The 14,620-nt window shown below is 46.6% G+C and overlaps 1 protein-coding gene across 3 annotated transcripts; it reads right to left on the reverse strand.

The window, feature by feature from the left end:
- Positions 1-2,265: 2,265 nt before the first annotated feature.
- On the reverse strand, positions 2,266-12,650 carry ZBTB2 (zinc finger and BTB domain containing 2). Of its 3 annotated transcripts, none has more exons than XM_054630547.2 (3): positions 12,445-12,650; positions 8,516-8,699; positions 2,266-6,543 (listed from the first exon to the last, which is right to left on the reverse strand). In XM_054630547.2, the coding sequence occupies exons 2-3, from the start codon at positions 8,686-8,688 to the stop codon at positions 5,181-5,183; spliced, it is 1,536 nt and encodes a 511-aa protein (XP_054486522.1). In that variant the 5' UTR covers positions 8,689-8,699; positions 12,445-12,650; the 3' UTR covers positions 2,266-5,180. The 3 variants fall into 3 exon arrangements, with proteins under 3 accessions (XP_054486522.1, XP_077031498.1, XP_077031497.1); XM_077175383.1 differs by lacking the exon at positions 12,445-12,650 and adding an exon at positions 11,351-11,683; XM_077175382.1 differs by lacking the exon at positions 12,445-12,650 and having other exon boundaries at positions 8,516-8,712.
- Between the last annotated feature and the right edge of the window lie 1,970 nt (positions 12,651-14,620).

The raw sequence follows: 14,620 nt of genomic DNA on the forward strand, positions 1-14,620 counted from the left end.
GGCAATATATGAAATAATTCACTGCTGAAACTGGAATTGCACAATATGATAGTAACAAAATAGAAAGTGCTTTAACCATATGGTTGAGAGATTAAGGATAGAAGGAGACAATGGATTGATCAGGAAGCTCCCTTACAAAGTGTATGAGCTGCTTCAAAATGAGTCCTGACACAGTGAGCAGATTGGATACAGGCTGTGGATCTGTGCTGAGGCATGGTGGAGTGGTGGGTGCCTCCTCCACACTGCACAGAGCAGTACAGTAAGTGAACATTTGTGTTAACTTTCATTTTGTGGCTCTGCTTCTCTCTTCCCTGAGCAGATTTCCTAAGGTTTCAGGAAGGCTTCAGCTTTGGCCAAGGCAATAGGCATGGGCTGAATATGAGGAAGTCCTGCTGGCAGCTCCTTTGGCACTGAAACACTGGCACTCATTCCTCAAGGAATGACAAGTCACTGACAGCTGCTCCAAGGCCATGCTGAGCTCTTGCATCTTGGCACACATGATCTGTTCAAAAGCATGGATGCACCAACATCACAGCACCAGGGCTGTACTGCACAGGAAATGTGTTATGTGGTTTTGGCCAAATTCCATCTAAATAGGTCCTTCTTAATGGCAGACTTGAGAGGAGCCCATATTTAAGGACAGTGAATTCCTCCTATTTCTAGAGATGATCACAGATAATTTGGCAAATGCCCATTAATGGTGTTGCAAAAGATTTCTTGCTTCTCTATTTTGTTCTACTTTTGGTATGAGTGGGATTTCATTATCCAGCGGGAATGGGCATTTTTACAAATAAAAACAAGTGAAAAAACCAAGAGCTGTAGAAGTGGAAACATTCTGTCTCAGAGTAACAGCTGGACTACCTGAACAGCCAGCCTCCATCACCACTGGTAGTCTGTCACCTAGATTTCATTAACCAAAGTATGCTGCTATAATTAACAGTGTAACATTTATGGTGTTGAAGTAGGAATCTAATTGGTTTTAATTTTTTTTTTAAAGTAACCATTTTACTCCTAGTCATTCATAACTATGAAGTATCTTAAAACACTTGTTGACATTTGGGAAGCAATAAAGAGGAGAATCAATGACAGAACTCCAAAATTAACTTCCCTTATATGTGTTTACTTTTCAAGATTAAAAGGTGTGGAAATACAATCAAGGACAATTTCTTGAATTTGGTCAAGAATGAATCTGATTGATCTTTAAGTGTTTGGTACAAGAATATCTAAAGAATTGTATTACTCTCCAAAAAGGCAAAATATCCAATCAAGGTAATCCTCCAGTTAAGCAGATTGGGAAAAAATCATTGAGAGACTGTGATGCCAGCAGGCACCAGGTACCATAGCACCTGCTCAAGTCTAACCAGGTCTCCTTTAAAAAAAGATGCAAAAGATGTTGCAATGCCAAAGAAATTATTTAAAGTAAACAGAATGAAATAGGTTTCTTTTTTTTTTCCTCTTGCAACTGACAAGTTTTTGTGACTGAGGCTGTTATTTTATGGGATTTGGAGCTGAAGAGCCAGCCAGATTTTTTAAACATCAAGACAGCAACTGTAGGCTCTGCAGTACAAACAGGAGCAATTTTAAGCATCCAATGTTTGTAAAACAAGTGTCTTCTGATAAATTCTCCCTCTGCTGAAGCAGAATGATTATCAGACCAGTGATGGAGAAGATACTTGATGGAAAAATATTGACTGCAATGGACTGCAAACTTCACTTTCAGAAGTGATAATCCTCTGTTGGAGCAGAGAGATTTGTAGGTGTTTGGTACTTTTGAAGTCAAGGCAGAGATGCCAAGTGACATGCCTAGGAAATTACCTTTGAAGATACTCCTTTGGAAAAACATGGAGCTGAAGTTCCAGCCCACGGCCTTGAATGATGGCAGATTTTCACCAACTTCTCAGCAGTTCTTGCTAAGGTGTCTGCTTTTATTTGGTAGAAAATTCCCAACTTCAGCAGGTGAGCAGACTGAATGAGCAATGAGCAACTCAGTCACGAATCTCCAAGTCAAACTGAAAATTAGACCCCAGAGTTATCTCTAACTGTAATAATAATGCAGAGGGTTTAGAAAAAGAAGCTTGAGCAAAACTGCATTTGTGCTGCAATTTCCCAAATTCTTGTGCAGCTGTTAACCAGAATTATACTGTTTCTAATATGTTGTAAAGGAACAAAACTGCTCACGAAGTTGAAAGGCAATGACTTAAATATCCCAATGGAGCATCAGACAATAAAAGGGTATTTAAAAGAAACCATTATCATAGCTCAACACATATTAAAACAGTCTCTTTATTGTGGCTTTTTTTTTTCTCTTTACCTGACAGTGTTATTTCATAAGAATAAATATTAACAGGTGAAAGTATCTCTGCTGAGCCTGCAATTTCACATTCCTTGTAGCAACAGGACCATCATAACCAACTCCTTCCATGGCTGCTTGTTTCCCTGCCCCACCCTGCTCACTCTTGCTGGGCAGCACACCAGCCTGCAAGGCCACTCTGCCCTCCAGAGGAGCTACCTGCCTCAGTGGGAGTCACCACTTCCAATCTTCTACATCCCAGATGTTGCCAGCAGCAACGCTGGCTTCAGTAAGGCTCTTCCCAGCTCATCTCTGTCTCTGCACAATCTGTGAGTTGTTCAAAACCTTCTGCAGAGCTAAAATAAGGAACAGGTTTGAGAGAAAAATAGCTTCTTTTAAGACTGGTTGTTTTTTGCTTGAGTCCATTCAACATGTGACCTAGAAAATATCATGATGTCCAAACAGTGGAGAAGGAGAAGTGAGAGCAGGAATAATGTCTCACAATAAATGCTGTGGCCACGTGCACCCTTACACAACCAGCCATCTGGGGAGCTGAGCTGAACTGCTGTACTTTGCCCCACAGCAGAACTGGAGCACTGGATTAAAAAAACAAATAAAATAAAAGCATCTAAGCAGTAACTAACAGCTGACGTGGTAGCACCTTTAGCAGCTTCAGTCATTTTGGAAATGAACTTGTGACTATCCCCTAAACCACAGATACCTAAAAAGCGGACATTACCCTGAACTAGGAAAGGTTTATTCTTTTGTTTTTTCTATTCTCAGAGCATTTTGGACTAAGAAAGATGAAATAAAACCCACATTTAAGGAAATTACACTGGTAGATGAAGATCCTAAAGTTTTAAAATGGGCAGCACTAAAATAATTCTCTAAGATGTTATTTTTTTTACCTCAAAAGACTTCTATATTTTGAAGTCAATTGATTTTAAACCTATTACTCTAATAAAAGAGAGATAATAAAATCAATAGCACTTACAATAAACTTTACAATAATGGTCACATTATAATAAGCTGGGAAAAAAATCTAGTATGTAGAGACCTTTTGTGCTAAATCCACCTCGAGTTTTTAGTAAGCTCATTGTTCACCTGTGTGATGGAGGTTTTAGTCTGATAAACAGAATACACTGCTTGGCTTTTAAACTGATTCAGCAAGAGTTCATCCAGGAAGACCAAACACCAACAACCTTTCACCTTCAACTCAATAAATCATATCCCATTTAATTCAGTTTTTATTCAATGAAATGATGTATAAAAACTTACAAATCTGAGAACTTAACTATACACAAAAAGATGATATTCAGTTTAAACGTATACACAGAGAAGAGCTGTGGTTTGTGACTTGCCCTCTCCCACCCCTCCCCCCAAACACACACTGTCTCCATTTATGATGGGGCACTTTTTCTGTCCACTTAGACCTTCTGTTGGCCCAGTAATTGCTCAGTGGGCTTCACTGCTGCTGTCAGTTTAGGTTTTTAGGCTACCAGCAAAAAATCTGGGCATCTATATAAAATAATAAAAATCAACAACTTGATTTTTAACACAAAGATGCAGTACTACCATCAGCAGTAACTAAAACTACAGAATTCACCCTTTCAGTTTTTGCAGGCTTTGTCTTGGCTTTCAAAATAACAGGACTCTCATAGAGCAGAATTTCCCAGCCAGCACTACAGATTCATTTTAAAACAACCATGATCACCTGTTGCTATAACACCGCTTTTCCTTCCTCTTAACTCATGCCATTAGACCAAATGAAATCATGGACATTCCTTGCCTGAGTAAGGGAATAAAGCTTTTTCTCTCTCCTTTCATGCAGAATGACTCAAAGCTCTGTATAGCTAACAACACATGTGCTGCACTAATGATGGTGCAGAGCTCACCAGTATGCCACTTCTCTAGTTTCCTTGGTAGCTTGGGTGACAACACTTACCTACTGGCTTCAACAGGTCAATAAAAATGCACACAGCTCAGGACATTTCAAATTTGGCTAAAAGCAACCTGTGCAATGACTAGCTTTGTCAAACAACTAAAAGACATTCCAGGCTGAATCTGAGAGCAGACGGCCAGTTACTTAAAAAGGATGTGTGCATTTATTTACCTGTACCAAATATACACACAGACACTTTATATATATATAAATCTTTATACATATACAGTATTTATATATATATATATATAAAGATTGCCATCACATTACTATTACAGCTACTTAAGTCAGAATTTGACTAAGTAACGACTTGGCTTGACTCTGAAACAGATACCCAAAGGCATACTTGAAGGAAAACATATGGCTAAAAGAAAACCAACACCCTCAGCTCTTTTTAACTCAATGAACAGAGATTCCTGCATTCTTTGAGGAAAAGCTCTGAGGGCTTAGGTTATAACCTTAATCAACTTGCATGCGGACTTGTAAAGAGCACGGTGTTTAATCTGCCAGATCTCAAAATGCCTTCTACCAGGGAAACTAAAATACATATATCCTTTGCTTACCAAACTGATACTCTGTTTCTCATTACACTCATCATTGTATCTAAATACACTTTTAAGCAATCTAAATTTTGTTTAAAATCTATTAAATTTGGAATAACTAATACTATCAACATAGTTAGCTGGATTGTTTTTCCACATGTTCCTTTGTATTAAAATCAATTTTGTTGTGGTTTGATGCAAGAGCTTTTTGTTTGTTTTGGTGGGAGAGGCAAAGTCCAATTTCCTTAATGTGCCAGTACAGTTCTGGTTGCTGAAGACAAAGGGTGGGAAGGAGGTTGCTGGAAAAGATGGTAGGGGTAAGTGAGGTAAGAGGTAGGGGGAGGAAAAAATTGATTTAATAAAAAATGAGTAAAGAAACTTTAAAAAATTGATATAGGTTTCACATTCAGTCTAACAACACTGCTTCCTGCTCCTTTTTGATGGAGGCTAACACTGCGTTATCAGTCTCTGTGGCTTCTGTGTCCCCACCACCTAACAGAATGGAGCGATCTTCTTCTAGCGTAAAGACAGAGTTTTGATTTTGGCACGAATGTTTGACTACTTCATTGGGAGTTGAAAAAGTTTTGTCACACAAGTTACATTTGTAGGGCTTGTTGGTCTGTACTAGCATGTTGTCCATTTGACTGCCTTCCTCAAAAGTACAGAGCTCCAGAGTCTGTTTATCCACCATCGTGTATGTGTCCATGCTCTGGTTTAGGCACACGTGTCTGGCAGCCTGGTTAGCCCTACAAAAGCTTTTGTCACAAGTGCTGCACTTGAAGGGCTTGCCCGTGTGTATGTACATGTGCTCCCTCCAGTGGCTTTTTTGAATAAATTTGCGACCACAGATGGAACATTCATATTTCCGTCTCTTTACCTCCCTCTCTTGATCTGCCTGCTCCAGGTTGTCGATATCTGCGATATCGGAGGGGGGAGGCGTCTCTGACTGCTGCTGCCCGTCAATTATTGGGGAGTCTGAGATCTGCTGCAGCTCGCTGTCACTAATCATCCCCGCTTCAGGCACTTCCATGGCATCTTTATCAGCTGTGTTGTTACAGAGAGACAAAGAAATATTACTTTCTCCCTGCTGGCTAGATGTGAAGGGAACTCCTGTGTGGATCTGCAGGTGCTCCCGCAAGCTGCTGCGCAGGTTGAACCGGCGACCACAGAGGTGACAGGCATAGTATTTTGGGAAGCTTCCATTCCTTTTCATAATGCTTGGCTTGACATGTGCTATTGTGAGAGAGGCAGGCTGTTCATCTGAAGAAGATGCTTCCATATTGGCCTCCTCTCCCGAAGGTGAATTATTACCAGCAGCAGATACCAATTCCGGAGAGAGAGAAGATGGCAATGGGTCAGAAGCAGACATATTTGTCCGGGTCACTTGTGGCAGATTTGCACCCAACTGCGAGAGCTGTGAGCCGTCAGAAGCCTGCTCTTGGCTCATTCGGGACGTCTGAGGCCGTGGTTCTCGCCCAAGTTTGTCAGTCGCTGATGTAACCTTAGTGGGATGCCTTATCTGGTGATCTGCAATCTGAATGCCATATAATGAAGATGCTAATGGAAAGACTTGATCCGGGTGAGAAAAAGTTCCCTGACTTGCAAGGCTGGCCTCTTGAATTAGTGGATATGCATGCAGAAACTTTATTCCCTGTTCTAGTCGAACTGGGTCAATGAGTTGTGGTGCCATCTTCCCAGTGTACATCAAATGCAAGAGATAACTGAAGATATCTGGCTGTATGTCGGTCGCTTTCAAACGGACACATTCACTGAAAGGTGAAACAAAATTATAAATAAGACATAAGGAAAAGATTTTTTCCCAGTTCTAGGTTATTCAAGCCTTGTTAAAATAGGAGGTTTCTACTTAAATTCAAAAGACAGAATCTGCAATAAATATTAAGGGAAATGCTTTACTGTGAAAGAGCTAATCTTAGGAGCTACTTGAAAGATTACTTCTTTCCTCAGTGAAGTAACTGGCTTGAAAGAAAAGCTGTCCCATTGTGACCTATACCATTTTAAATTGCTGTTATGTTGTAAATGTGTTGTCACATATTAATATATTTTGTAAACTGCGAAGACATTTTCCCTCTTTTGTTGGCTGGATTCAAACACATCTGTAGCTAAATTACAACCTGCTAGCACGGGACTCTAAATTCACAGTCCAATAAACTTTTCTCAGTATTTAGTCCTGAAAACACCTAATTCATCTGGCACTTGCCTGCTGGGATTCTATGTCCTACTAGGGTTTACAGCTATAGTTCTGCAAATGTGAGGTATTGCTTTGTCCCAAGTGCATTATGATCCAGCAACCATGCAGTACAGAGTGCGAATTCACCCAGGGATCTCATGCAACAGGTGTAACCCCTGGAATCCTGGTCTCTTACACAGCAGAACAGCAGATTTTTTCCTTGAATACGGAGGGAAAAACAGCAGCACCAGTGGACTGCCTGATCAGCCTAGCAGTCCCCTGATTAGAGCACTCAAAGGGAGATGCTTTGGCTCTCCCTTTTCAGCCCAAGAGGACTGAAACCAACATCACCCTCCAGCTCAGAGAGTGCCCTATGCATCAACCTTTACGATGCTCTGGACTGAGACAGCTACCACTGCTCTAGCTGAGGCTGTATCTCTGTGCAAGAAGTAAGGCAAGGTTCACAGAAGAAGAAAGGAAACAGGGAACATCTTTGTGAGATCAGTTAGTTAACAGGAGAGGAACTGGCATTCTAATTATTTTTCATAAGTATTTGTAGCTCCTCTATTAAAAACAAACATAAATAAACCACAGAAATTCAGAAATGGACATGATTACGTGCTGCGGTCTGAATGCTCTAACTACAGTAAGCTACCAAGCTGAGGAGGGAATTATAGCCAATTCTTCTGTTTCTTGAGGTGCACCCTTCTTGAGCTCTCTCTGTGACCGCTTCTGAATTCAGATATATGACTCAAAAGTAAACTTGCATGCTGTCTTTCAAAGATGACTGTGTGCTCTTGAGGGTGGACCAAGGCTGATAACATCTGCCTGCAGTCCTGTTTCAGAAGTGCAAATGCACTTCTCTCCTAGCAGTTCACTTCTGGCTAAGAACTCTTAGCCAAAGAGTTAAGTGTGAATCACTTTAACTTTTTGAGTTAAAGTATTTTGGAAAAAGACCAAAAAATCTTTAAAGTGGTCTCACACTCTTGTGATCTTTTCAATCATCTCCTCAATGTAAGCCTGTGGTACAGAAATAATTAAAAAAAAAAACTGAAAGAAAGGTACCACAAACCCCCTTATTTTCCACCATTACATAGTATTCTATTATTTAATTGACAATAAACTGCAAAGAAATGAAACACATTACTTCTTTTCTAAGTTTATTTCTCAAAATCTCCTAGCAAGTACTTATTGGATTGTATGTAACATTGCACAAATGTCAAGAGCAGTGTCAAGACAGAGTAGAGGACAGTGAGTGGGGGAAGGAAAGTGCAGGAGAGAAGACAGGATTCTTGAAGTATTCAATAGTAGAAATTCAATTTTCTACGCTTTTTTAAGGATAAAGAACTTGTGCTAAATTATAAAATTAGTGTTAATGAATCACAGTTCAACTTTAATATGTTTGAAAGTGAGGTTCTAGTTTGCAGTTACGACTGTTTGCAGTTAAGACGCTCTTTATGTCATAACAAGAAGCAAAAAGAACATTTTGTTGCTAGACTCCCTTAGGTTAGTTAACTGAACAACATTTAAATGGTGAACCTTTTTAGAGTTACCTGGTTTGATGAACAAACAACATCTTGAAGTAGTTGGAGAAAGAAGCGAGGACAGATTTGTGTGCCTTGAAGTAGACATCCCCAATGGCAACTGTGCAGTCACACAGGAAACCGAACTCTCTCTGAGCATTTAGCTGCTGCAGCAGAATAAGTCCATGGTTGGCCAAATCCATTTTTTTACACTCTGAAAAGCAAATGACTTGCATGTAAAACTTTACAGTAGATGCACAGATGCAACAGTAGCTGTGTCATAACAGATATTTTCTCCAATATCCAGATGTCATACTTTAGTAACACATCTTAATCCTAAGTTACTGTATAAAAGATACCTTACACATAGGCAAGGATTTCTCTTTCATGATGGGAAATGTGATTCACAAAGGTGTGAGTGATCTGCCAAGGCTTAAAGAGCAAAGGAGAACCAGGACCAAAGTGTTCTGGAAAGGCAGGGTGTGGGTACTTGGATATAGAAATATAAATAGCTAAGAAAGAGTAAGATATATTAACAAGTAGTAAAAACACCTATACAGAGTAGGAAAAAGGAAGTGTTTTGGTTGCCACTTGTCTGCTCAAATAGGAAAACTGATCTTCCTTTCTGATGTCAGTCAACTCACCCACACAAGTGGGAGTGACACAACCCAATAAAAGACAAGTTAGATACTTTTAACCTGGAATTTCAGTGTCTCTGTGTATCTTTTACCTAAAAGTTATGAGTCCATCCAGCTGAATCCAAGCCCAGCATTAAATAACTGAACATTTGTTATGGTTATGCCCTCTCCTGGGAAATACCAGATACATACCTGAATTTTCCCAGGCTCAAACAGTGAATTCATTCTAGGTATTGGCAAGCCCTCTGGACTATCAATACAGGAGGGGTCAACCTTTTCACCTAATAACTATTGATCTATTTATTGAGACCAGCCACCACAGCATTTTTAAAAAGTCTTCATGCCTGCCTAGAAAATCAAGAAACTCAAAGGGTGGGAGGTGCAGTTCTGTCCATGGCTGGCCACTGGCCACACACCAGGTAGGATAACCATGGGTGCAATGTGGCACTGACCCAAGCCCCCCTAGGCCAGGGCTTCCACTGCCCCTCGCTCTCCTGGGCACCTCCTGGTACCAGATGCTGGAGGCTGCCCACAAAGAACTACCTAAGAGCTTTATCTTTTTCTCAAGGATTCAAGGGCAGTCTTGGAAGCAAAAATTGGTAACTTTGGGGGGAAAAAATAGACAGGAAAACACATCAGGACAGTTACCCATGGTTGGATGGATGGATGAATATGGGGCTGTTAAGATCAGCAAGTGGAAACAAACTTAATCAAAGCAAATAGAACTTTGGGCAAAAGTGAAAGTATGAAGCAATGTAAATCTGTACATAAACAGCAAGAAAAGCCAACATCTGTATAAAACAGCAAGAAAAGCCAACAAAATTCCTGGCCATGTAATGCCCAGAACAGAAAGAGAAGGTGAAACTAGAAGTGGATCAAAAAAATTATAAAAAGTGTTTTCCCCTCTAAACTGAACAGCAAGTTATCGGAATTTAAGTCAGGTTTAAGCAGCTAGTTTCTTTTATACAGTGAGAGCATGGCTTTTTGGGAAAGAGAACAGAAATGTATTTCACATACGCCAGTATGTTTAGTCACTGGAGAAGCAAGTATTTCTGCTTGCCAGACAGGGAAGAACTCCCTCGTATTTAAAGGAATAACCAGGCTGACCAAATGCATTCCCTTGCATTCACATGAGATCAGAACTCATTGGAGACAGGGGTGTAAAGACAAAGAAAGAAATACAGTGTAAGATACAGCTGATTATTTTCTTACAGTTAATAAGAGAAAAAGAAGTTAGGTTTCAGCTCTCTTTAAGTACATATTCTCCTCCCTCAATGAATGTTTGGATAACTAAGTTTGTAGATACAATATGCTAAGATTCTCTCTCTCTCCACAAGAGGGAATACTTGCTGTCAGCAGGAACAAAAGTCATGTTTGGTGTTATTTAATTCTGCAAGATGCCCAATGTAGGTGATATTAGAGAAAACACACTGGTTTGGTTTTTTTTAACCTTTAATTTTGATTATTAATGTGTTCTACACATTAATTTTTAAAAATCAGTCTGGTTTGCGCTTGGAGAACAAAACTTGCCAAGCAGAGCAAACCACCGATGTGAAGGCACTCAGAGCCAGACAAGCATTCTTTCTAGTTATTACCGTCCTAAGTGTATTTAGTTTGGAGCTTCACTCTTACCCCGAACAGCAAGCCCTTCCTTAAAGACCTGAGTTGAACTTTTAAAAAAATGATACACGTGCACAACATTGTGTTTTGCATGTATCTGGATGATATCTAAGCGCTCTAGCTAAAAGCACTGCAGTAATTACACTCTAAGGAAATGACAGGGCAGATGAAAAGAGCGAGGAAAAGCACTTTGCACATTACAGGCATGTGTGTGCTCAGGAATTTTACCCTTAGCTAAATGAAGCGGTGATTAACATTGGCAAGGCCGTATTTCAGTTCTGACCGATTCAACAAGTGTGTGAAACACTTCTTGTGCCCGGAGACCCGTGGGGACAGTGCCTCCCTGGCCGGCCCCGCTCTGCCTGTGCAAGTTACCGGATCCGTTCGGCGATGCCGGAGCCGCCACGCGGGGCCGAGCCCGTTCGGGCCGGGCGCTCGCTCGGAAGGCCCCGCCGGGACACGGGGGCGGCACCAGCCCAGGATAACACCGGGGCTGCGCCGGTACCGCACCGAGGGACTGGGCCGGGCACGGGCAGCCAGCCGGGCTGCCAGGGAGCAGCTCGGGCACGGCGCTTCCCGCTCTGCCCTCGCACCCCGGGCAGCGAACCTGGACAGCAACGAGCCCGCGGCGCTGCTCCCGCTCCGACGGCAGAGGGCACCGGCGCGGCCCCGGCCCCTCACGGAAGCGCCGCACCTCCCGCAGCGGCAGCAGGCGCCCGCTCGGCCTTCGCCCTCAGCCCGGGCGGCGGGCGGGGAGCCGGGATGGGCCTTCCGTGCCTCCCAGCCCCCCCCCCCGGCCGGGGCGCTCCCGCCTTGTCCGAGCCGGGGGCGTGTCCGGCCGCGCGCCCGCTCCATGCCCGGAGCACGCTCGGCCCCAGTGCGGGAGCGGACGGCGCGCTCCCATTGGTCGCCGGGGCGGAAGGCCGGGCGGCCGCGCGCCGCTCTCACTGGCTGCGCTCCGCCCCTCCCTCCTCCTGCTGGCCCCGCCCACCCCCCCGCGCACGCCACGCGCGCACGGACGGGACCGAGACGGCGCGCGAGACGCAGCGCGAGCGGAGCCGCCAGGGCGCGCGAGACGGGAAGAGCCGCCGCCGCCGCCGCCGCCAGGGCCGGCCCATCCCAACCCGCCGGGGGGGGGCGGGGGACAGGCGGGGCCGCCCCGCCCCGCGCGCGCCGGATCCCGCTGCTGCTGCTGCTGCTGCTGCCGCCGCCACCGCCGCCGCCGGAGGGGGCGGGAGGGAGGCAGCGCGGGCCTCAACCGGCCGAGCCGAGCCCCGCGCCGGGCGGCACCGGCCCCCCCGGCCTCCTCCCTCTCTTCCTCTCTCTCCGCGACCCACCCACTCCCCTCCGGCTCGGCCCGGCCCTACCCTCGGTGCGCACCCATCCCCCCCCACCCCATACCGTGTCCCGGATGGAGCCGCCTGGCCCGGCCCGGTCCGGCCCGGTCCGGCGGGGATTCACCGGGCAGTTCCACCTCCCGCCCCGCAAGCCCCTCGGCCCGCTCGGACCCGGCGGGACCCGGCGGGGCCCGGGGAGCCCCTCACACACAATGCGGAGGTAGGGCCGAGCAGGCCCCGCCGCGCCCCCGCCGGCGCCGCCTCAGCCCGGGCCGCGGCCGGCGCGACGGGGCCGGGCGCACGTGCGGGCGGCGGGGCCGGGCTGCCCCGCGGGGCGGGCGCGGCGCGGCCGGTGCTCGCTCACCTGGGGGGCGTGGGGGCCGCCGGGTGGCGCCGCGCGGGGGCCGCCGCCGTCTCCGCGCCCGGCAGCAGCAACAACGGAGTCAGCGCGGCGGCGGCGGCGGCGGCTTTTCCTGTCCGGTTACGTTCGGGTCACATGACCGGGAGCGGAGCACAGAGGCTGCGGCGAGGAGCCCCCGCCGTGGGGGAGGGGAGGCGGCGAGCGCTGTAGCGGCAGCGGGAGACACCCAGCCCCCGCCCCTCCCTCTGCGCCCGCCCCACCGCCGGCACCGGGAACGGGAGCGGCCCTCCCGCCTTCCGGGCACCCCCGGGGCAGAGCCGCTGCTCCCGTCCTAGCGAGGCGCGCTGCCCCTTTAAAACTCCCGGGCGGCGGAGGCCGGTGTAGCTCCCCTGCACCCCCTCCGCCTCCAGCGCTGCGGGATAACGGGGATCGTGGCGGCGTGCGGGGATGGGATGGGATGGGATGGGGCGGTGCGGTGCGGTGCGGTGCGGTGCTGTGCTGTGCTGTGCTGTGCTGTGCCGTGCCGCGCCCGCCGCCGCCTTCCCGGCGCCCGACCGGCCTCGCCGTGGCGGCAGAGGCTGCTCGGTGCCGCCGCCGGGGGGCCCCGAGCGGCTCCGGCCGGGCGGTGCTTGGTGGCGGGTGTGGGACGGAGGGATGGATGCCGGCGGGGAGGAGTGACGGGCGCAGGTGCGTCCCGGCGCTTCCCGCGGAGTCGCCGGGGCTGTGGGAGACGGGGACGGCCGGCAGCGGCGGGACGCGGTGTCCCGGGCCTATCGGGCACGAACTCTGAGAGCCGGTGCCCTCCTCCGCGTCACCCTGGCTGCTGTCCAGGTGTCATTTATAGCAAGTCTCGCTCCGGTGCGTCGGGAAGGGGCGGCGTGGGACCGGTCTCTGTGAAACTGCCCTGGGCACGCCGTGGCTTAGCTGTCAGATGGGAGGTTGCAAGTTCAGTTGTCAAAAAGAGTGATTGAGAGTACGAACGTGGAAAGGTTGGGTCTGCTGGCGGTCTGTTCAGCTGGACGCAGGTTTTTTGAAGCGGGTATTCTTAACTTGCCTTTTTAAGGGATGATATAGCTGCCGTATGTAAAAATCACATCTGCAGCTTCCCACAGTGGCAGATCTGGTTGTGGTGGAGTGCAGAGGGACGGTAGCTGTAGCAAGGCCTCATTTTACCCAAATCCAGGGCATGCTGGAATGCTTATAAAACTGCATAAAGAAATACACCAGCAGGCGTACCTGGAAAAAAATTGTCGGTCTTGCAGAAGTTACTAAGTCAGAGCTGTTAGTATGGAGCAGGGATGCCGTCTTCTACAAGAGGCTGGGAGGCCCTTGGATGTGATTTCTCCGGGCAGGGAGTCAGTCCAGGGACAGCCTGGATACATCTGCTAAGCAGAGCAGTGGCATGGACAGAACCAAGTTTCAGAGAAACTTTGTTGTTCAATACCTTGTGGGAAGATGTTTGGCCAGCAATAGGTAAAAGGGGTTCCTTTGCACCCCCTGCCCTGGAGCCCTGCTTCTGCTGTCCTCCAGTGTGCTTTTCGTTGTTCATGGGGAACAGCACACGCTGCAATGCCAACTGTCTGTAGTAGGTCCAGATGATTATTACCTTTTTCAGGGTACTTATTTAAGCCAGCATTTAGGGACCTAGCTGTGCCTGGGATGTTGTTTCTGTGGAAATTTAATAAGATATACTATGGAAAAAAAGGCCCAAACGTTGAACTTTGCATCTTGACAGCAGGTGTGCTGATGGGGGGGAGGACTCTTGTATCTTGTCTGGTTTGTATATCCACAGATGATTGCAGCCATCCCAGACTGTTGCAACTTCTATGGGATCTAAATTGATAAAGGACTAGACCAGTTTTATGTGAGTCCATCTGACTAAGCCATCTCTCACTGAAATTAATGGATGTCTTGATAGGCACATCTTGAGTCTTTGCATCAAATAGCTCATGAATATTAATTTATTTACCCAGCTTAAACTGCATTTGAAAAGTGCAGGTTTTTAAGACTAGCAAAGTCTTAAAAAAGCCCAACAAACCAACCCCAAAACCCAACAACTTTTAATTTTAATGGAGCTGAAACTGTCTGCTGCTGCTCCAATACTTAGAATAAGCATCTGAACAGAACCTAATCTTTAAGACCCATCTCAAATAGCAGAGATCTTAAAAACATGTCCATT

Source organism: Agelaius phoeniceus, chromosome 3, assembly GCF_051311805.1.
Source record: "Agelaius phoeniceus isolate bAgePho1 chromosome 3, bAgePho1.hap1, whole genome shotgun sequence".
NCBI classification, from domain to species: domain Eukaryota; kingdom Metazoa; phylum Chordata; class Aves; order Passeriformes; family Icteridae; genus Agelaius; species Agelaius phoeniceus.